At 39.8% G+C, this 23,234-nt stretch overlaps 1 protein-coding gene across 1 annotated transcript; it reads right to left on the reverse strand.

Moving 5' to 3' along the window:
* Positions 1-3,421: 3,421 nt before the first annotated feature.
* On the reverse strand, positions 3,422-9,070 carry LOC110982721 (uncharacterized). Its single transcript, XM_022241357.2, has 5 exons — positions 8,891-9,070; positions 6,303-6,353; positions 5,009-5,100; positions 4,525-4,647; positions 3,422-4,197 (listed from the first exon to the last, which is right to left on the reverse strand). Exons 1-5 carry the CDS (start codon positions 8,946-8,948, stop codon positions 4,102-4,104), a joined length of 420 nt encoding a protein of 139 aa, XP_022097049.2. The 5' UTR covers positions 8,949-9,070; the 3' UTR covers positions 3,422-4,101.
* Positions 9,071-23,234: the final 14,164 nt, after the last annotated feature.

Genomic DNA, 23,234 nt, shown 5'->3' on the forward strand with positions numbered 1-23,234 from the left:
AAAATAATCAGCTATACTTTAACTGATGAAAAAGGTTATCCTAGTAATAATAGAAGAACCATGCTGAGCAAATGAGGGCGCATATCCACTTCTACGGTGGAGCGCACACAGCACACCTTTGGTTGTGGTTGGCCTTTTTTTTACATTAGGCCTATATTAAAGAACAGGAGATCTTTTGTGCTGTAACTTCTGACGACTTCTTGATGTATTATTTCTGAATTTTTCTTAAGTTAGGATGAGAGTGTATTGTTATATAGGAAGAGCATTAAAAGTTGTCTAGGTGGCGCTGTTTGTTCTCAGGATTTGCTCCACAAATGCGAAACTTTACTGGATAGGAAATCGTTGATTATGCAAAGTACCTACCTGCAAATATGATCGAGATTCTACAAGTCCTCCGCAGGCGTGAATCAACTTGCGTTTTGCTGCCTGTCAGGGCGCCCTCACCAGTCTTTACAAAACAAAATTTCTGTTTTCCCGTCGAACCAGGTGACCTCAGCTGACCTCCTTAAAAGTACTGCACTTATATGAGTGCACTGCCCAATCCAAGGGAAATTCTCCGTCAGGCGGAGGCACTTAAAAGTACCTTAACGGTTTATTTCAAAAAGAGGAGATTGTGTGGCCCAAGAAAATGTGGGATTGTGTAAGCATGGCCCAGAATGAACTCCCTAGATTAATTTTAAGGGTTCCCATCCCAGGACAAAGCAGAGAAAAATGCTATTGAAAAACTGTCCCAAGAGCCTGAAAATGTGGTGGGGACCTCATTTGAAAAATGGCTGCTGGCAGTCTTTGGAAGGTTCACTTTTGGGGGATGAGTTTGTTTTTGGTGGATAATTAAAATTTCATTGGTTATCCTACTGGAAATTAAAAACCAATTAAAACTTGAAAGACCCCAAACACATTGTTTTTGTTTGAGAGGCCTAAGGGTCTTCGGTTGCGTGCACCGGGGCTGCGAACGTGGTTGATGTTACAAGTTGTTTTCAATGGGACTTGAATTAGTTCAGTGCACTCATAATGGGTGAATCAGGTCCCTATGGCCTGCCAAAATGGGAGACGGGTGGGAAAGTCTTACCATGAAGAAATGTTAATCTAAATCCAAAACTTGGGCAACAACTTTAAATAGTGAAAAGAAAGAACCGGAACACTGTAGCATTAACAAGTTAGTATAACATTCGGCGTAGAGAATAGTCCAACTGGGACAAGGCAAAGAACAAGTTTCTTTCTATCTTAAACAGATATTTTGTAAATTACCTGACAAGCATGTCAAGCGATGGAAGTTATATCAATAGAATCAATAGTGAGCCATTCACTGGGCTAGACTTGACGCAACTTGGGCTGTCAAGCCGAAAAATGATACATCACGAGAATCAAGGGCTAGGGTAAATGCAATAACACCAATAATTGGTGGGAGTTGATTCTCACCTTTGGGGGCTTGTATAATCTCGATTACACTGCAGGAAAGTATCCTTGTATAATCAACAATTATACTGTGCCTCCTTCGGTTTCAAATCAACTTGCGCTTTTGGAACTGCTTCCAGAATCAATTAATAACCTAACTGGTGGAAGAAACGATGGGAAAGCGGTTTTTTAAATCCAGTTTGAGAGTAATTTTCGGGCACAGTAGTACGTATTCGGGGCTTGACTGTAGCGGGCGAGGGCATGGATTATGGATTTGTCCCCAGAAGATCACTCTCCATTTTTGTCAGTAAAGGCATCCTCACTACTCCCATAATAGTAGTACAATTTCTAAAAATGGCGGTGCTTGGAATTTCTAAAGAAAGGCAGTTAACATATGGAGAAAAAACAACATGTATCCAGGAGAAACTTGTCCTCCTCATTGAATACACCACTGGAGTAAAATGATAATTCTATTATTAATGAGCTCAAGTGCACGTATCCTAATTCTTTGTTTTGCATATATCTTTCATAAACTAGATTTTTCTGAAACTGCATCTTAAAACAAGTGCACCAGACCCACGTGCCATGCGTGCTCTCTTGTCGCATTATTCCCTCATGCGTGTTAATCTCTGTAGAATGTCTGTAAAATGAATGTTGGACTAAGTGTCAGCATTCGCCCAAACAAAAGTCACATCAGCAATTGTTAACATTGTCTTAAATATGTTGATTTTCAAGACTAAGTCTCTCCCCTGTGCATTGGGGGGGGGATAATTCTGTTCTATAAATTGTTCAAATAAATTGTGTAGAAGCAAACTTCAAAAGCTTGCGACTGTTGGATAAGAATAGGATTTCATCTGGTGGAAAATGGTGAGAGTGGTCAAAACTAGTGGTGTTAGTGAAAAGCTCTTTTCGTTGGCGGTAGTTTACGTATTAATGCCATTTTTGAAGGCTCGAAACAAAGGTTTTCGATTTGTGACGGTTTTCCGCTAGATTTCTTCTCTTCCCAACCGGAGGCGTTTGCATATCGACCTATCTCAACACCGATTCCGTTCATTCCGCATAATCTTACGGTCTTGCGAGCGTAAGAATTCAGTGACCCGGGAACGAAAGACGAGCACAAAGTTTATTATTGAGACCGAGGTCTATCTGTCATTATAAAATTTCCAGGAAAATGTTGAAATTAACGGTATATATCCCCAGTTTTAATGTACTATACACGCATGAACCACACGAACATGTACACCGGCTCCGTCGAAACTTAAATTTCCACGTACCTGTACGTGTACATGTACGCCGCGGTACGCGTTTAACAGGCCGCAGTGTACCATGCACGGTACGTGGCTGGATCGGTTTTGTGCATGTAAAACACACGTAGATCGCGCTGCGCCGAAGTATCAAATATTACTCATGAAAGTCGACAAAAAAAATCTAGCTACATAGAACTGATTGTATTGTGTAGTAAAGATTCTGGCCTGTCGTATGCACTGTCTCACTGTTCTGGGGAAACTTCTAAAATTGAGAAATTTAGTGGAAAAAAGACCAAGTGATCGATTGAAAATGGAAATAATTTATCATCTTAGCAACCACTTTGAGGCTAATTTTTATATTTACGTAACATTTCTTTTCATGATTCTGTCGTGTTTTATTCGGTTGAGGCCTTCTAGAGCACATAAACGAGAAGGCTCAACAGAGGATTGGCAAGTCGCCAAGAACATTTCTGTATGGTTCACGTGGGTACGGGCAAGTAACCGCCGCGCACGGTTGAAGTCGTTAATTTCCCAATGTTGAATGAGAGTGAAACATACGTGCTGGAGGAGTATCCCTGAAAATGACAATGGGATAGCCACCACAAAACGAATCACATGCACTCCCGACTAACACCATCAACACTCACGGTACAATAGCGGCATACCAACACAGGCAAGTACCCTTTGTGAACAATGAAGGACCATCTACTACTACTCAGGTACCCGGTTTTAAAGGCAACGGCGGTCTTGATACCTTCAAGAAACAAAACACAGGAAAATTCATAACACAACGCATTTTTAGTAAATTTCATCCACCGTATTACATGTAGTATTAATGCACACATTAATCGCCAAAAGTGTTCCTTCGATGTCTAAATAACATTCACGGTCAGCAAATATGTTGAAATGTCTGTTGCCCATTTTCATTAATACCAAACTGAATCAACTCAGTTGGAAGCGAAAGTAATTTTCTAATAGATTATTTTTTCTGTTTAGAACTACCTGGGAATTTTAGCTATGTGTAATGGTGCAAAGCAAGACAAACAAATTGGTATTTTGTTTAGAATAAGAAGATTTTACAGAAGAGCGCCGTTCTACAAATGCTGACTTTCCGTCACATCCAATGGCTGTTTCTGAGTTAATTGGATAGGCAGAGGAAATCTGAAAACGATTTTGGTCACGAAATTTAAAGAAGGTATGCATTTCTATTGATACATGTGGTAGCGGTTACCTGCTACTGCTCTATAACCTTTTCGTTAAAATGAATCAATATTAGAGTGTCACATACATTGAACTACACACAGTGCCCAACTGGGCAGATACATGTATAGGAAAAAGCAATACTATGCAAAAAAAAAGTCCCAATATGATGGCACCAAAATTAGTTAGTTATCTTGCTTAAAAGAATCCAAGCTAAATTTCAGATCCTTCGTATGACAAGTTCTCTCTCTCATCCGTTCTAGTTCATTTGCTTCTTGGCCTTCTGCTTGAAAATGTTCATCTGGGAGGCCTTGCGTGCTCCTGCGCAGAAAAACTCACAATCCTGCTTGGGATCCTGCAAAGAAGAGGAATAGTAGCGGTCAAGCTGAATGAACCTCACCCCAGTCATCTATAACAAATGCTGTAAATGACAGAAGTAGGATCCAATGCCCAACTCTGTAACATAACAGTAAACCATTTCTCGTTGGCATTTACTCCCTTAAGGATCAAGCTGCAGTAATCCCCGTTTTGAATGCAAACATCAACATTTGTTTTTAAAAGCTGGAAATGATTTGCAAAATTTATTTATAAAAAATTTACTTTTAATACTGAAACCCTCCTGATACCGATAAATTCAAAGCATAGATGTTTTTCAAGATTTTGAAAAGATGTCTAATGATACCAGGTACATGTCCGCCAGGTAATCCACAGCTGCAGGGATTTCACGGATGAATAAAATGCAGGTATCACTCAGTTCGGAAGGCAACAACCCACACAGAGGCAAGAGGGTGTTGACCAGCTCATCCTGCAAAGAACGTAAAACCCTGAAGTCATCAAAGTCTCTGTGTTCGCACCATAGCGGCGTACCCAGGTTTAGGGTGGAGGAGGGAAAGATGTTTTTTTCTGAAAACGCCGGCCCTTGTTTTTCATGTCGTTTATCTGTAAATTCCTCACCAGACTCCCCCCCCCAAAAAGTGCTAATGGCGTTTCTCAGGTGTTTGAACATTCAATTAATAAGAAACTAATGGAAACATGCCTTCAACCCCCCTGGCTTGATACGTCATTGGGTCTAATAGTATTTTGACTGCGGCGACAACTTTCTGCTATAACACCAGCACTATCCAAATTGCTAGTTTCAATTCAGGTATTGGTGTTAAGGTACCCACCAGCCTATGCTTGTTTTCAGTGAGATTCTTCAGCATTTCCACCAAACTCTCGCAAGCGTCACACAATGGGGCGCTCTGAACCATGGTGCTCACTTTAAAAGCAATTGTAAGACACAAGAAACAAAGAGAAAAAATTCAAAAAGAGTGAGAGCATTTCTCCATTTTTCGGCACATTAGCAAATGAGTTGGCATCCATGAAGAATAAACACATTGTAATCGCAGGATTTAGTTTAAGATCTTCCGTGGCAGTATGAAGATGAGCGTTCTGAGAAATGTTCTTGTTTCTGTTTTCCGTTTGTTTCATTCTGCAAATACTAAATTAGTTATATCAAGGTATACAGGTTAAAAACTCGTCAAAAACCATGCATGAAATTTGGGATTGAATATTTAAGGAAGACATTAGAATATAACCTAAATGTATTCGATTGAAGCAAGGGGCTTGCTACAGCATACAGTGTATGACATTGTGTACAAGCCAATGAATGAGAAGTCGGGATAGAGCACTCGATCATCGGTTTATATGCAAGAGTGTGCACAATTAACAGGCCTACTATTAAACTGATATGTTTTCGAGTTATGCTGGTGAGTTATTGGAACTTTTGCTTCCTTGTTTTTGTCAACTTTGAGTATACACGTCACTTTAATTACCGTTTTTCACACCGAACCTCAGACATGTTCCAACGGGAATCAGATCATTACACCAGAGTAGTTAGGACATGACCAAATTTGCGCCCACCATTTCGCTCGGGCACATTAGAATTTCGTCCATGCAGATTATCATTTCACCTGGGCGGACTACTTCGCTAGTCCTGCTATCCATGTACGAATTCAGCCGGGCGAGATAGTATTCTGGCTGGGCGAAAACGTAATTCGGCCGAGCGAAATAGTTGTCCGTCCGGCCAATATAGTGGGTGGATCCGGGGGGAAGGTCCCCCCTCTTCCACCAAAAAATAAATATATAAATAAAAAAGAAGAAAAAAAGGGGAGTGGGAAGAAAAAGGAAAGGCAGGGCCCCAACCCCATAAATATGACAAAGGCGTACAAAGGGGGCATACTGCCTGAAAATGGCACCACAGAGAGCCCCTACAATTCAAAATTTCCCCAGGGCCCGCTTAAGGAGCGGACCCCACACGAATCAGGGCTTCGCCCTACGCGCTCGCGGGCATTATACCATTGCTGCTTTAGTTCACGTCCCCTTTTGGAAATTCCTGGATCCGCCCCTGATATAGGGAACATTTGGGGATCATATCCTATAAATGCTTCTCTGCATTATAAACCTCGTAATCTGACTTACCAAATGGGCGAAGCACATCAACCGGTTCATATCGCACGAAATCACTGGAAGCTGGAAATGGAAAAACAACTGGTTTAATTAATTACTCCATTAAACTAGACCTTGTGCTGTCTCTTCAATTATGAATACATTTATTTCTCTTAGTATTTTTATCAGCTCATATTCTTTTAATTGTGTTGGTCATTCATTACGTTTCCTTCTTTTATCCTTTTGTTGGCCTCTGTGCCACAGTGGACATGTTTATGTTGGTGTTTTCGTTAGATTCCACGTTTATTTTGTACATTTTATAATTAAACATGTTGATTGTTTTTATCTTAGTATTTGTTGTGTTATCGACATTTGTTTTTAACTTATTTCAAGTCTTAACTTCAATGAATGTACATGCCACACGAAACAGAGCTCTTATGGAAAGCTGTTATACAACCAATAAGTCTATAAATAAAACGGCAAATAAAAGAAAAAAATGACTGCAAATTTTTGGGAATACGCAGAAGTTATTGTACAACATGGGAAAAGGTCATCACACTTTATATTATCATGAACTCCCTTTTTTCAATCAGTGTCACGTGCATCATTCTTCCAACCCTGGGAGTCTGGAAAAAAATTTGACAAGGAGGCAAAGGTTAACATGCTCGGCGCCGCTAGGATTTCCTTCGACACTTCTTAAAAATCAAAACAAAAACTAAAAGCAAGTATTACTTCAGACATAATTTAAGACCATTAGGCGGACGTATGGAGAAACAGTTACTTTGTCATTTGATTTGAGATTACTCCATAGACCCACGCGAGACTAACAGGTGTTGATTGTAGATGAAAGCAGCACACTTTGTGCTAAGCCGAGGGCAATGTTTTTCAGGGTCCAAATCTTGTGCTTGCTTCGTGTGTTTGTTTCTTCAAACTCAGGACAGACTACAGCTTGTGCATTGTGTGAAGGATATTGCTCAACACGGGGGACGTTTTTGCAATCAACGTCATTTATTGTGCCAAACGGGGTCATGCAACGTAACGTAAGGAAAAAGGTTTTTATTTTGCCCATCAACCGACCCAAATTAAAGTCTCAAGTTTAAATGCAAAGGTATTCTGCATTTCACTAAGATATTGCTGTTTTTACTGTATACGCGTAAATGATGTGCCTATCGAGAGCTAAAGCATATCGTAAAACAAATGCAATATACATAATACAATAAGCTTGCCTGTGCATGTTCTTTATCATACAAAAAAATTTCAAAACGTTTCGTGAACGACTTAAGTCAGCAGAGGGGAGGGTATAACCGAAACAGACAGCTTCATATACTTGAAAATTTTAGTTAAAATGATCACATAGGTTCACTTAAGCATTGAGGTTAAATGTGCTGCTTGTTCGCACGTGCAGTCGCGATAGCCAAGAGGCAACTCCAACATAGCGATTCCCCTAATTCATTCAGAAAGCACATGTACACCGCCAGGCACTCGGATTATGTTTTGTCATAAACCTAACGTGGCTCCGTCCCCAACAACGCGCACTTTAACTTTTCGTCCCTGATGTGAAAGGTATCAATATTCCCGTTCATAAGTCTGGAGTATAAGTGCTTGCCACAAAGTTCCAATGAAATCCTGGTTTTGGGCTGAAAATGGTTGATTTTCCGGATTTTTTTTTCAAAGCGCACAGACTCTTTAAAAAATTACACTAAAAAAGAAATAATTTTCTTACAAATTAAACTTGTAGTTGTATGACTGGAGGCATTGACGATTTATTCAAAATTTATCAATTTTAAAGAAACTCTGAAATGTTTCCATGGTGCAGCATCAGGGAGCAATGCTAAAAATTGTGCCCAATTTCTGAACGCCAGTGTTTTCATATTTCGGAATAAATTACACGACACTAAAATCATTCACAAAAGGTCAAGAGCATGCACTATGAAGGTAACAATGCCGGTACTTACCTGAATAAATTCGAATGTTTTTGGATTCTTAGCAACACAGAATTTTAAGGAAACTGAGGGAAATGGCGAAGTGTGCCATGTTAGCGGACTCCAAAATAGTCTTTCGCAGGGGCGCAAATTTCAGGGATAGGCCTACAGGCCTGGGGCACATATCCCCTCACCTTCTGACCGCGGGGGTGGGCTATTGAATCACCCCGCCTCCCCCACCACAGACTCTTTTTCTGGTGAGAAAACAAGGCGGATTGTGAAGAATTTTCTGGACTCCCCCCCCCAGTATTTATTAGCACTCAAAAGGGGAAAAAAGACATAAATACGCCGCTTTTATGTAACATTTTGCAGGAGTAATACTCATTTACATTATCACCATTGCCTCCTAGCGTCATATGTTGTCATTATCCTCTGCCTCCTTTCAAATTTCCAAGACCGGGCAAGTCAACCCCCTCTCCACACACGACCACAATCCGCCACCTTCAGTTTACGACACAAATTTACAGCGTTGATATTGAATTCACGATTACACGTATACCGGTGGATTCTATTAACACGTACATAAAACACAGCACTATTCTCCAACACTGGGGACCCACAATGGGGATCCTGTAATTCCAATTCCCTCTCACCTCTACGTAGCCCATTATTTTCAAAGTTAAGTGAAATTGTACTTACCACTTGTGCTCACCACCAAGGCTCCAAGTACACCGACCAGGTAAAGCAAGGCAGCCATTGTTCGCAGAATTAAAAAAAATAGAAGCTGACGCGCTTAAGGAGTCAAAGCAAGAGCCAATTTTTAACCCACCCAGTCCGCTGGTCTTCCGATACCAGACTTCTATGTCCTTTAATTTTATATCACTCCTTCATACTCCTGGTGGACCATCCACGCATGAGCGGAAAGGTATACGTGATTGGAGAGCATTAAACAACAGTGGGGTAAATTTGTGCCGAGAACGTGGGGGAGGGTGGGCAGGGCTATTGAGGTGATTACTTACCCGGCCGCTTAAATTCGAAAAGATTGGGGGGGGGGGGGGGTTGAAACCATATTACACAAGGGGCAATGTTTATCATACAGATATACATCTGTTACATTATATTACCCTTTGCAGAAGCTTACATGAAAATGGAGTATTTATCGCTTTATAAATATTGTTCTTCCTTTTTGAGCGTTATTGACTACATTTTGGTAATCTTTTCTCACCCCGAAAAGTTAGATAGCCCATCCTCCGATCAAAACACGAAGAGGGGAATATGTAGCCCCATCCCAGGCAAGTTAAGCATCCTCATGCTAAACAGTTTTATGTGTACCCATTTGCATTCTTGCTTTCAAGCAACACTTTCGTTACTTGGTTTTCTAAAAGCACACCTAACCGTTGCATGGTATCATGTGCCAATGCTTGCTCTGCTGAAAAATCACGAGTTCAGTACGTGAATACACGTAAATGGCCCTCTCGATCACTATTATTTCGCCTGGCCTCAAGTGTTGATGGCCACCGTCTCCTTGAATGTGACCGGTCTCACAGAGGAAGCCGAACTGTTTGATTGTTCATATCTGCGCCCAATCAAAACAAACCCATTAAGCTGGAAAGCGAGAAAAATCATATGTTCCCATCACTGAAGCATACATTTTTACCATTACTTTGTGTAACACCGGTTTTATAACTTGGATTTCAATGCATCACGTAGCTTTGTAGTTAACGTTAGTCCTACGTTAACGTGATGCCTTGAAGGTTTTCCAAACACCATTTGGAAACAACATGAACGTACGTGGTAACTGCACATCACATTGCCGCTCCTGTACAATACACTCGCTGGTGGATACGTGTTCATGTAATTGCCAAGTTATTCGGAGGCAGCCTACATCAAAGCAACAATAAAAAGACAAGATCAAATAACTTCATTTTTATGAGAAAGTAATGAGTGTATGCTGTAAGCAAAACAACACCTAAATGCTAAAAACTCAATAAGTACATCCCGGGTCCAATTTGCGCGACATATTTATACACATCCCGGTACTACAGCCATTTCATACTTCAAGTGAACGCAAAAGCAGAACGACTTTGACGTCAAGAAGTTAAAAACATTAAGTTTGCCTCGGTTCAAATGCGTCCAACTTTTGCTCATTTTTAGCAAGAATATTTCATATGACGTCACAAATTCGCGCTTGTACACATGGTACATGTATTTGCTTCCGGGCCAAGTGTGATCCAGTCTTTCAGTCTGAAGGAAACCAGAAATAACTTAACACTGTAACCCTTGCAGGACCTAAATTACACAGTCTTGTACATTCGAAAATGAGTGTTGCAAAATAGCAATAATCAGAACACCTGCTTCACCTTCTAAAATACTTTATGTCCAGGTAAAATGAACAAATCCGTAATTTGCAATTGTCATCATTGCTCAAAATCAAACAATCTTCACCCATTAGCTGTGTAAGGCTGAATCTCACTACAAAGAACACTGTTACAACAAAATGCTGTTATAAAGTGCAAACTCTAAGAAACTCAATTTCTATTATTGTCTTTCTTTGTTTTCCCATCATTTTCTAGCAAGTCCTGAATATAACAAAGTAGTTTGTCTGGCCCTTGTAACTCTATTATTACAGAGCTGACTGTACTCCGGTATTATTTACGTTCCTGCAAAAGTAATTACAGAGGCAGCTTTGATTTCTAATCTTTTTTGTGCACAATGCAAGGTGCACACGTACGTCTCACGTGCAAGTCTGTTACTTGATTCAAGCTCACGTAACCAAATCATTTCTGTCTGCATTGTGGGAGGCCAGTTGGATGCTGTCTTCCCTGGCTGGCATTAAACCTTGGGTTGCTAATAGTCTGAGATTACTCTTTTTGTTCAGCAGAGTATTATTGTAATTTGTCCTCTTCGTGCATAATGTCTTCAGTAACAGTTCAATCAATTTATTTCACATGTTGCTTCTCCAATTCTTTGAAATATTGAGAATAAAGAGAACAATCTACAATAAAGCCTACAAGTACATATTAAAGCAAATCATTTAGAATCACTGCTACCGGACTAAACTGAGAAGACAATGTCCAATCCACGCACGAAATCTTTCATGAGAAGTCGAAAAGTGGTCAGATCAACAAACGTCTTTGCACTGTCATCGGAGAGACTCGCATGAGAAAGAAGGTACATGTAGATTGTTTCCCAGGTTTCCACCCGTCAATTATGCCAGACTGCTTTGCCAAATGACCGTTCATTGTCATCATGTCAAAACAGAGAAAGTGTTCTCATCCATGAGTTCATCAATTCTGTCCCTCAGCAGGCCAACGATTTCGTGATCAATGAATAGGTGTGTGCTATCCAGATCCACCAGTATAAATCGTCTTCCGAGTGTTTGCATCTCATCCAAGTGCAGTAGAAACTGCTTCATGACAGGATCACTGAAGGGAAGCGAGAGAAAGAAAATGACAGTATCTTTGTTAGAGGAATTTCACCATGAACGCTGCTTTTTCTGACACAGTAGCACGTCTGGACAGCTTGGATTGTATAAAGAGACATGCACACTTGACTGGCGCTAGTGATGTTTCTTTAGACTGAAGAACAAAAACACACAATCTGTGGCAAGAGGCTGCAGACACATAATTGTGGCAAGGTGTTTCAAAATGATGCCAAAAACGTGAAAAACAACTTGATCTGAAACAGGCAATAAAACCAGTTGAAAAGTTACTATGACCTGAAGCAAACTACAACAAAGAACAATGACACCTGCCAAATGCTGTGACTCAGTATTTGCAGGCACAGTATGTGTGGGCTGGCAGGTGTTAAATCACAGTGATTTAAAAAATAGTCGATTATATCGGCCTTTCAATCAACTGAAAACATGCTAATTTTTTAAGCAAAATGCTGCCATTTTGACTAGTTTTTCCGTTTTTGCTGTTTCATTTTTGTTTGACAAGCAACTCCACATTTATTGAAATTTTAACGAAATGTTTTAATGGTTGTTTCTATCTTTAACTGTAAAAACTTTGGTACTTTGGCCACAAAGAAAGTGTATAAATAAACCACTTTGAATTGAATTGAATGATTTGTATATTTCTTCAAGGTTTTGCACATTTCAATGGGCAAATCCCCTTCCGTGAACCCTTTAGTACCTCATATAGATGAAAGTATGGGTGCACATGTGTTGCACAAAATACATGTATGAGTGGGCACAATTTCTAACATTCAATTCAAGCCACTTGTTTTTATTTAATTTACCTCATGAATTAAAGGATTTCTAATCATGATTTGATTTGATTTCATTTAAAGTGCTCTCCTCCGAGTTAAACGTGGTACAAGTATAGTATCAGGATACATCTACTTTTTATCTCTGCAAGTGTTTTAGTTGGATTTGATATGTTGGTCATTATTATGCAGTGACACCAAAACCGGATGAATTCTTATCAAGCCCGAGTTACGTCTTTATTAATCACAAAGGCAATGGATAACAAACCAACCTATTGTAACTTTACTTTTTTTTAGCAGACATACATGTAACAGCAAGATAAACTGTGGGCTTTTTGCACCTACATATACAATGAAGACATAGCATGTAGAATAAGTACATGTACATTATTGTACATGTGGCTGATGACATTTTTTCATTCACTGGTCCTGAAGTTTAAGTTCCTAGTAAAGAAATTCCTGTGAACTCTAGATTTGTCTAAACTTTGAAGTCTGGTTTAAAACTGGTACTTTACCCTCAACACTCTGAGGCATCTCTGAAAGATATCTGGATGGGTCCAGTAACTTCATGTATGTAGGGGCTATACTGTTTGTGCTTATACAAACAATGCGGGCTTAGTCAATATTGAAGGTGATTATTATTTGCCCATGTGATTTGAACTGAATTAGTAAATTTAAATAGATAAAAGAAAATAAAAATACAGTTGAATATGCTTTCCAATAAAAAAAGTCCTATACGAATTTCAAAATCCATATTTTCAAATAAAAAAATGAACAAACCATAAGGGATGTGCCCAAAACATCCAAGATCCGCTGGGGGTGCTGTGTGCCCTTGACGGGTCAAAAACAATTGCATGTTTGATATACAGCATGTCTAATGGCTCTGTGAAAAAAATGACTTTATTTGCAAGAAAACATTATTGCCAATTTGCTTTAAGTGATTCTACCCTTTTCATTCCAAGTACCCTATTTTCATGAGTGCTCTTATCTAACCAAATCTGCAAAAGTCAGCATCTATGCTGCTAGACGGGTGTAACCTACATGTATTGTGATAGCCTACTGGGATAGAAAGATGGTATTAGGCGACCTTGTCCCCACGGTGTGTGCAGTATGCTTCCCACTACCTGCGCTCATCTTGGGTTTAGTTACTTTGCATACACATGTACATCAAAAATCTCTTGATACATATATAAATGACGAATAGTCTGGAGCCTGACCATGCTTTCAGCCAGTGCTTGTTTTAGCATGTGGTGTCTGGTATTAAATTCAGAGTCAATTCTTCACAGTGTGTTACATCGAGGAGCAAGTTTTTTTTTTAAGATAAATGGTCAAACTCTTATCAAACAATATGAACTGTCACATTTTTATAACTAATTAAAATGGAGAAGAGGGCATTGTAATAATTCACAGCAAACGTGAAAACACTTAATACACGGAATTTCAAACATCAAATACCTGAGATATATCATTACAAATCATCATATCAGGATACAGGAAAAAAGTTTACATTCCAGGTGGAAGGCAGGTACATAAAGAAGGGAAGCATACTGCACACAACACAGGGACAAGATGCTGCGCTACTGCCATGCTGCATTTAATTCAAAAGAATGTGGTAATAGAACGGTAAAGCTGTGACAGTTGCGTTAAATGCCAAACTAAAATAGTGCTATAGAGCAGAGTCATGCCACTTACATTAGGAACAATGATAGCATGGCATACTCTGTTGAACTTAAGAGCTTGCTGTGCCAAATTCAATTTGCCATACCGAACTTAAAAATATTGCATTCTTTGAGTTCAGCATGGCAGTAGCACAGCATATAGCCTAGGCTTAAGTGTTACCCTGATCTCATTTATGTCGCTCTCTATCAGTCCAATGATGATTACTGGTCAACAACAGCTTACAACAACAACTTACAACAGCAGCTTACGCAGGTGGGACTGAAAACCAAGACCTCCTGCTTACTAGTGTGAACATTTTAACCATTCGACCACGGAGTCAGATGGCCGGTTCAAGTCAGATGTAACAGTGGGTACCGCAAACTATTTTAAGATATTACTTTTCGTCAGGGAGATATTACTTTTTCATTATGGGTTTTCCCTTACCCAACATATAAGTTGTGAATACAGTGTTTATAAATTTACATGTCAGGTAAGGGCAAAACACTTAATTAAAAATGAACATCTCCCTGATTTACTCAATGACGCAACGTACATCTTGACATATATACAACGGTCTCACAGATCTAAAAAGGTATTACTCAGTCTTAGGTCATTCCATATCAATGGGCAAGCTCAACATTTCAAAAAAGCAAGGTCATCCAGGAACAAAGCATGGCCACGAGCCCATGTAGGACCACACTGACAGGACATACCTTGCAACCGTGTCAGAAATACATGTACCTCAGACATACTTTATTTGGGGCATACAGTGTGTGCTGTTGGAATACAAACTGGCCCATTCAACACAGTTTTGGATCTCACAATGAAGGATTGAAATGGAATTCAGGATACTGACAGGACTCCTTCAGAGAAATCCAGAACCAAACTGATTTGTCATTTGGTCATTTTGTACTTTCTAAGACTAACTTTCCACTAATTATCTTGACCTGCTTTGTTTGGACAGTCATATCTCCTGAAACAAAGCATCTATCGTATAGAGGTAACATTTAATTTACATGATTTGAAGCTCTGGAAATGGCCATCATTCATAAAATAAAACCAAAATTGTACCACACACAACAAAACTTACCGAAATATTTGACCTTTGACCTTGATTTGCAAAATGCATATTTTTCAAAATGGGTAAATTTTTTATTGTTCAGTTAAGATATAGTCAACATTTCCAGAAAGATTTGGGATGGGAATTCCCATACCTGACCATGAGCATGTTTGCAGTCTTGCTGAACTTCGGAGTTGAACTTTTTGTGGTACTTCAATAGTTCCTTGAACCCGATGGGTTTTTATTGCATGATCCAAATCACATGTGGCCACATACATCTACGGGTCATTCTATGTCAGACCAACACACTTTTTGACCTTAGATCTTCAGATTTTGAGAAAAAATTGCTGTGCTTGTAGACATCAATGAGTAGCAAATACTTGCCAATTTTTTAGCAGAATCCGCCCTTCCATGTGGTCAGGGCAGGTATCAACAAAAATGGACAATTTTCACTTAAAAAATCCACCCTGTTAGTAAAAACATAACCCTCTCATTCTTTATCGAATACATGCAAATGTAGTATCAAAATAAGCAGAAGAACATGCTCTTTTCACTGATGCTGTGGAAGTTTAGCTTTGTGAGTGAAGAGTCAAGATGACCTTTGACATACGTCTGTGAACAGCTAAGGAGCTGTCATGTGTCGACTAGGCAAAATGTAATTTAACATAAGGCCTGCTAAACTCCAACTCTTTAGAATGAGTGTGAGAATCTGAGGCTAGTCTTGCTATTTTTAACTGTAGCAAATTTCTCATTCAACTGTTCCAGCATTTCATTTGGAGCTGTTGGCTGTGGAACCTGTTGAATTCTAGGTATAAGACCAAGATGTTGATATTTTTGTAAAGTTCTACCATAATGTTGTCACTCTTAACCCTTTGGAATGCACCTTGCTTGCACGTACATGGAGGGGTTCACCGCACTTCTATTGATTAGCAGCATACAACTTTCCAAGTTGTTGGCAATGTGGTAACATACATGTGCTGCTTTTCACAACAGAATCTGATGAGATGTGAATGCAGTAATTTATCATCACCTGGGTAGTAATGTTCAGTGCCATCAGAACAAACATGTACATTGACCTCATTGGCGTACTTTCCCACTGAACAATTGAGTCATTGTTTTATCCAACCATGTCTATTCATGCCAAACACAGGACAAATCACTGGGATATGTAAATCCTTAAAACTAGGGATGCCCCCTTCAATCCTTTTGACACCCATTTAAAATCCACAAGAGTTTCTGCTTTACCCATACAGGTGGCTACACAATACAAAATTCTTTCATGCTAATCTCTGAGTGAAAGAAATCGGTTTTGAGAGTCACACTGTTGACTTGCATGTACTGAATTGTGGTCACGCAAGGTGCGAGGGCAAGTACAACACTGTAGTATGTACATGTTGTTTAGCTCCCTCAGGTGTTACGTTTTGTCCAGTCAACACACGACAGCTCCTTAGTCCTTATATTCAGACTCAATTACCGTATGCTCCTAAAATGGGCTCCTCAAACAGAATAATTGTGTGGGAGATATACTGCCATTTGATTAAAAAACATTAACCCTAACAGTCCTAAATCTTTCAATTTCAATATGATTTTACATAGACCTTTGGGTTAATTTCATTTTACAGCATAAATTGCTTGGGTAGGCCTATAAATTCCTGCATTAGGATGGCATGCAAAATGGACTATTAAAGCTGACCAACTGTAGAAAAATTGTCACAACATTTTTAATTTTAAATACCCCAGAAAGATTCAAGTGCCTTCTTGTACAGCAGGAACCATACTTTTATAAACATTTGGTTTTAATAATTTCCAAAATGATACTTTATTAAGTATGGGGTCAAAGGTCACTAATGCATGTTAAAGGTGATTTTGACTCTTGATTCACAAAGCTAAATTTACACAAAAAAGAGTATGTTTTTCTGGTTATTTTGATACCACATGTGCATATATTCAATAAAAATTATCATTTTTACTGAAAGGGTAGATTTTTTAAAGTAAAAATTGACCATTTTTGTTGATCTCTGCCCTGACCACATGGAAGGACGGATTCTGCTAAAAATTGGCAGGTATTTATTATTCATTGATGTCTACAAGCACTGCAATTTTTTTCTCAAATTTGAAGACCTAAGGTCAAAAAGTGTGTTGGTCTGGCATGGAATATGATCCATACACACTGCACAACATCTATACTGCAACCCTGTGTGTCTGTGTTTTGTTGTAAACAACTCAACTGCGCTGGCCTGGCCTAGCCTCTAGCCTGGCCTATCAACCGTTGCCTATGATTATCCTACTATGATTACTGTAACTAGTGTAACCTCTGCACGAGAAATGTAAGAAAAACTACTGTACACATTTTTGTTTTACTGGTTCACTACCCCCCAGTTTCATGCATAAAGTGCTTGTATTGTTTATCATTCAATCCCTCAAATCACGCACTGAGAACGCAAAGTTGAGTTCATGTCAATATTATTTTGAAAATCATGAATATTTATGAGTACAATGGTACATGTAAGAATAATCTCATGAGGTGACAGATGAAATGTTTTGTGACACAAGGCAAAGTGAAATGGAACACTTTCATCTTTCATCCCATGAAATTATTCTTACCATTGCACAAATAAAAAAACACACGTAGTTTGTTTTATACAAAACTTGTCTTGGGCGCAGTCTTGGCTCTTGTGCCAATTCATATACTTCATCCTGAGCTGATCTATGAAAAAGATCCATTTGTAAGAGAATCAACTCAGGAGAAAGTAATTGAATTTGTGCAAGAGTCAAGATTGTGCTTAACACTTGCATAAATCCTAGCCATTACAATAGCCTTCTGTTAGGAGAATGGTCCTCATGTACATGTATACATGGTAAACGTCTCCCATTTTGTCCACAGATTTTAGACTGGTTCCCATCCCTACATTATTTTCCCCTTTCTTCCTGCTGAATCAAACATGAAATGGACGAAAACCAGTCAAGTGAAAAGAGTTCTAGTCAAAGGGTATGCATTTGTTGGCCTGCCTATAAAACATGATATCACCTCCCATTATCCTCCCATGCCTGGCTAAATTATGTTAACCTTATGAGGGTGTACATAAAATCATGTTGAAATTGGAGGATTGACTATGAATGATTAAGGACTGTTGTGTTACTGTATAGTTAGGGTTACACTGCAGTCAACATGGTCAACTCTAACATGTCTTAAAAAGGCTAAATTCTCAAATGAGTCTCAAATGTATTTCTAACTTCTTAGTATCTTACCATTTAACTAGGACGCCTTTAATCACATTCACCATCTTTATGTAAAATATCTTCTCAAAAATTGGTTTCAGCATGCACTCATTTGTCCCAGTTCACGTTAAGGGACTAGCCAGTCACTGCGTGTTAGATACAGCACAACTGACATTGACAGTGGGCACACACCATGGACATGACATTGACAGTCATAACTGTGCTGGGTTTTAAAACGTGACGGAGTGCCAACGTGACTTCTGTCTGGCAGCTTCACAAAAGGCATATATAGAACCTTCGAGGCGACTAAAATAGGCTTGTTTCACAAACAAGATCACTGGATGCTCCGTGCGTGAACGAAGACAAGTCTAACCGGAACCTGACACGATGACTGTGAAGGGCGCCACCATGTGACTTGCATAGGTTCGTGGGTATTGGGCTACATCAAACCAAATACACAGTGCAAAATCGGACCGAAATTGCGCCGCCTGTTGATTATGGCCAGAAGATCACTTTTCGTTTCAATTTCATGGGGATTAGCCACGAAATTTTTTAATTCGACTTTGAACGAAGATACCCCAAAAATAGCAGTAAAACTAAGCCCTCATTTCTGAATGTGGCCTCCAGCCTCTATCCAAAATAGGTCCGCAGTTCGGGGCTTTTTGTGAAAGAAATCCCCTGAACTGGAAACTATCAGTCCCAAATTCGGGATTTACAGAAATATTTCTATGATGCCTCCCGTGGGATCACAAAATATTAATGAGCTCGCGCGATTTGGTGGAATGCACCTATAGACATTGCGCAGAGAGTCTAATGGGTACAGTCCACCAGTTCAAGCCCCACTGAAAACAGTGTAAAATCACCGGTACCACTGTTCAGGGCCCAGTTAGCCTACATGCATACCAACAGAGTTTTCAGGTAAACAAATGAAATTATTGTCTTATCCCTAATCTTTCAATTTCTTTCAATTTTTTGCGGGTTAACCAATTACATTTTTAATTATTCCCACAAAACGAAATCAAACCCCGAAAAGTGATTTTTCCCCAAAGTCCAATTGCAGCCATTTTCCAAGTGGCAAACTTTAGGACCATTTTCAACCGTAGTCTTTAGCCATACTGCTCTCATATGAAAGCTCAAAGACTCAAGGAGTTGATCTTGGCAACGATTTACACAACGTCATCATTTTGGGAGCCAAACAATCTCCTTTTTCAAAAGATACTGGGGGGGGGCACTTTTAATGCTAATGAGCTGGCAAGAAATTCTCATTTGAACTAGTGGACTGCACCCTAATAACCAGGGGATGCACCCACAGATATAGGCTAGAATTAATATTTCTGCTGAGCTCATTAATTAATAAAAGTTATAGACTCAAAATGCTCTATATTAGAGGGTCTTGAGAGCCATGGAACTAGGGAATTGAAGAAATATGACAATGAATCCTAGCCTGGACTCAGGGCTTCCAATTCTGAGTAAATTAAATGCAATCGGGTTTGAAAGTAGCACTATTTGAGCCATTCTGCAGAGGGATGCCTTTTCAAAATGGCTACTTTTCCGGGCAGTGACATTTCCTTAATTTTAGGGGTGGTCTGCTTTGGGTGAGAATTTTCTCAAAAATTCATTGGTCAACCAACTAAAAATTGAAAGGAAAATGAAAGAGGATACGGGGAAGAGTTATATTTTTTTAAATACTTGTGACGTATGGGGATTCATCACTTCTGTCTATGGGAATTTATTTGCTGCGGTACACCCCAGAGGAATGTTTATGGCGCACTTCCAGAACCCTTGGATAGGAAAAACAACGTGCAAAGATTTTAGAATTTTTAATATCTTTTTGTTAGGTTACTTCTTTTTAAAAATACAACTCGGAAAAGGGCTTTGGAAAATATTTGCTCGTATATCAGTTCATAGAAACTGAAAAATTATCTGACCTAAAAGAGAAATATCCTGCCAAAAATTGACCCACCACTTCCGAATATCTAAATACATGAAGAACAGTGCAATGCGGCAGTCTCGTACGCAGATGAACATTTACGGCTTGAAATTGTATGGTAGTCTGTGGGTAAAAGCAGAAATAAAAACAGATCAAAATATTTTAATAGCCACTTTTATAATTTATAAGGTAATAAACTTAAAGCAATATTCTGCTTTACGAAAGATTTGATCTGACCTTTGCTGACAATAACTGCTTGATGTCAACTCAACGGAATCTGGAACCCATCGACTGCAGGTAGGTAAATCTTTGCAAGGTTGTACACTCTTGTTTTCAAGAAAGAACGGCGAGTGAAAACAAACGTGCGCGAACAAGGAGACCTTGGTACGATATCGCTGGACGTGAAAGGTAATTAATAAAATTCGTTTCTTACCCATTTCCACGTAACTTTTCCCAAATATTATACTTCAGGAAGACAAAGGTAAAATTCCAACATGAGTGTTTCATGGTGTGGTTTCGGTTAGGAAATTTTCTTCCAAAAGTTATCGAACGTGATAGGACGGCTCAATGTAAAAAAAACAAAACAAAAACGAAACAGGCCGGCAATTTGGGGCTTTTTGTAAAAGAAATACCCTGAACTAGAAACTACCAGTCCCAAATTCGGGATTTATAGAAATATTTCTATGATGCCTTCTGATTATGGCATGTCTTATTGTAAAAATCCCGTGGGATCACAAAATATTAATGAGTTCGGGCGCAGATATCCAACGATTTGGGGAATGCACCCTTTAATATCACCTCGAGGGGCGATTTCGAAGTAAAAATGGCTCAAAACGAAAACAATCTATCCAAAATAGAGAAACCAATTCCAAAAATTGAATACGCTTTCTGGTTTTCTGAAGAAGGATATTACACAGTTTGTCCGTTGCCACTGAATGCGGCAGTGTTTTGTACGCAGCGACAATTGAGTAAAACCATTTCAGTAAAGCCCAATTCAGTAAACAAAGAGGAAAATCAAATATTTTCTGGAAAACTGCGGGAAGAAGAAAAACTACCAAAAAGAGGACAAACAGACAGAATTATTCATTGGAACTTTCTAATTTCCGTTTCCCCGGCGCCGGGGAGGGGACTTTTGGAGGACAAAATGGGGGAATTTGAGGCCCTTTTCCAGTTATTATAGGGCGTAAAAGTCAATAAGCCCCTCTAAAGAGATACGGTGTACATTCCTCCGATATTTGGCTGTAATCTTTACTGTTTTGACAACTTCCAAGACAAAAATGCTCATTTTCTCCACCCATAAATAAAGAAACACTAAAAAAAGGACAAGGCGCCCCTTTGTGGTTTGTTTCAGTAGAATACAGGAGGGGGTTCTCGAACACGACCCCGTAGGCCCCTGTTTAGCTCCAGAGGGCCACCATCTCTTTTTCTTGCTCACCGCGCTCTCAGGGGACACTCCCAGTGGGACCACCACCCTCGCTGAGCCGGGTCGGCCTTTATGAGGCGCTCGCGCTCTTGACGATAGCCCTCGAGTAACTGTTGGAGTGCAACTATTGCTCTCTTGCGCAGCCTTTGTACCTTTGACTGGGACGCTTTTTGGGGGAAGCCAATCTGATGAAGTTGTAACACTTCTGCTGTGAGAAGGTGGCAAAGTGTTGAATTTAAAAAGAATCATGGTTAAAATAACTTTAAGCAAAGTGGCTCAGCATGTCCCATTATATACATGTTCTATAAAAATTGGTGAGCCGTCATAGCGCCTTCTCATGCATCCATTTAGTGGCCTCTAAAATGTCACAATTTAAGAAATGGGGCGTCAAGGTCATTCCGAAGAACTTTGGAACAGGATTGCGTCCTTGTTTCATATGTAAAAAGACTGTTGTAAAACTTGCAGTACACTTTGGCAACAGTGCAGATATGCTATATATCAAATTACACCCAAATAAAGGTTTTGAACCGAGGGAACGGGTTTCTTCTGGGCTCAACTATAGATTTATTTTGAAAGACTTTAGCTGAACTTTTAAAGAACGGACAACTAGCGAAAGTTCTGCTGCGGTGACTAATTGCCGTCATACTCCCCCACTTGCAATGGAAACAAGTCCACCATCAGACGGGGACATTGCCCATTTGTGTCGAGCAACGAATACATAGCCTTGGTCAAAGCGTTCGTCATTCGTTGCAGCGCAGCGTGCACCACCCGCTCGCTAACCTAGTTCGCACCTAGTATTTGCGTACGTACATGTACATACCTGCATACATTGCAAAATCGAGGCTAATAGCGACCTCACACGGCTTAAGAAATATGCAAATCAGCTGAACCTGGACGAACGTTGGTTCAGCTGATTTGCATATTTCTTAAGCTGCATGAGATCGCTATTCGCCTTGATTTTGCATTGTATGCAGGTATGTAGGCCTACAGTACATGTAAGTCAACGAGCGGGTGGTGCTCGCTGCGCTGCAACGAATGGCGAACACCTTGACCAAGGCTACGAATACACAGTGCTCGAGTTAAGGAAAATTGAGGCATTTTGGACTTCCCCCCTCCGACATGGACTCAAAGTCCGGCGACCCGAACTCTGAGGAAGATCTGTCAACGTCGTCACGGTTTTTTCAGTCCCCCTCGACTTGAATCACAAGTGCAACTGATCTTGGACGTCGCCACAGACGAAAAAAGGTCCTGTTAACGCCTGTACAGGCAGCGCAAAAAATCAAAACAGCACGTCGCAGAAATCACCTGCCTGCAATGGAAACAAGTCCATGCAGACAGGGACTCCACCGGGCCTTGGCTGCGTGGAGGGCCGAATGCACGATGCCTGCTGCAAGGTGAATTCGAGATGATTTTTAGCTTGCCACCTCTGATTGGGTCTCAGAGTCCGACGGCCGGGACTCTAATAAAAGAGACTTTTCATCTTTTTTTTTTATCCCCCTCTGCTGGAATCACTATCGTGGGTTCCGGCTGAGGCGGTGAACTA

This window comes from Acanthaster planci, linkage group LG18, assembly GCF_054643075.1.
Source record: "Acanthaster planci isolate LZ-2023a linkage group LG18, COTS_SCS, whole genome shotgun sequence".
Taxonomy (NCBI): Eukaryota; Metazoa; Echinodermata; class Asteroidea; order Valvatida; family Acanthasteridae; genus Acanthaster; species Acanthaster planci.

Excerpts from the sequence above, each read along its gene's own strand:
- LOC110982721 (XM_022241357.2), bottom strand. The coding sequence starts at position 8,948 with ATGGCTGCCTTGCTTTACCTGGTCGGTGTACTTGGAGCCTTGGTGGTG. Across the intron at positions 6,354-8,890 it reads CTTGGTGGTGAGCACAAGTG|CTTCCAGTGATTTCGTGCGA; the intron begins GTAAGTACAATT and ends TTCCATTTCCAG. Across the intron at positions 4,198-4,524 it reads ACCTGGCGGACATGTACCTG|GATCCCAAGCAGGATTGTGA; the intron begins GTATCATTAGAC and ends TCTTCTTTGCAG.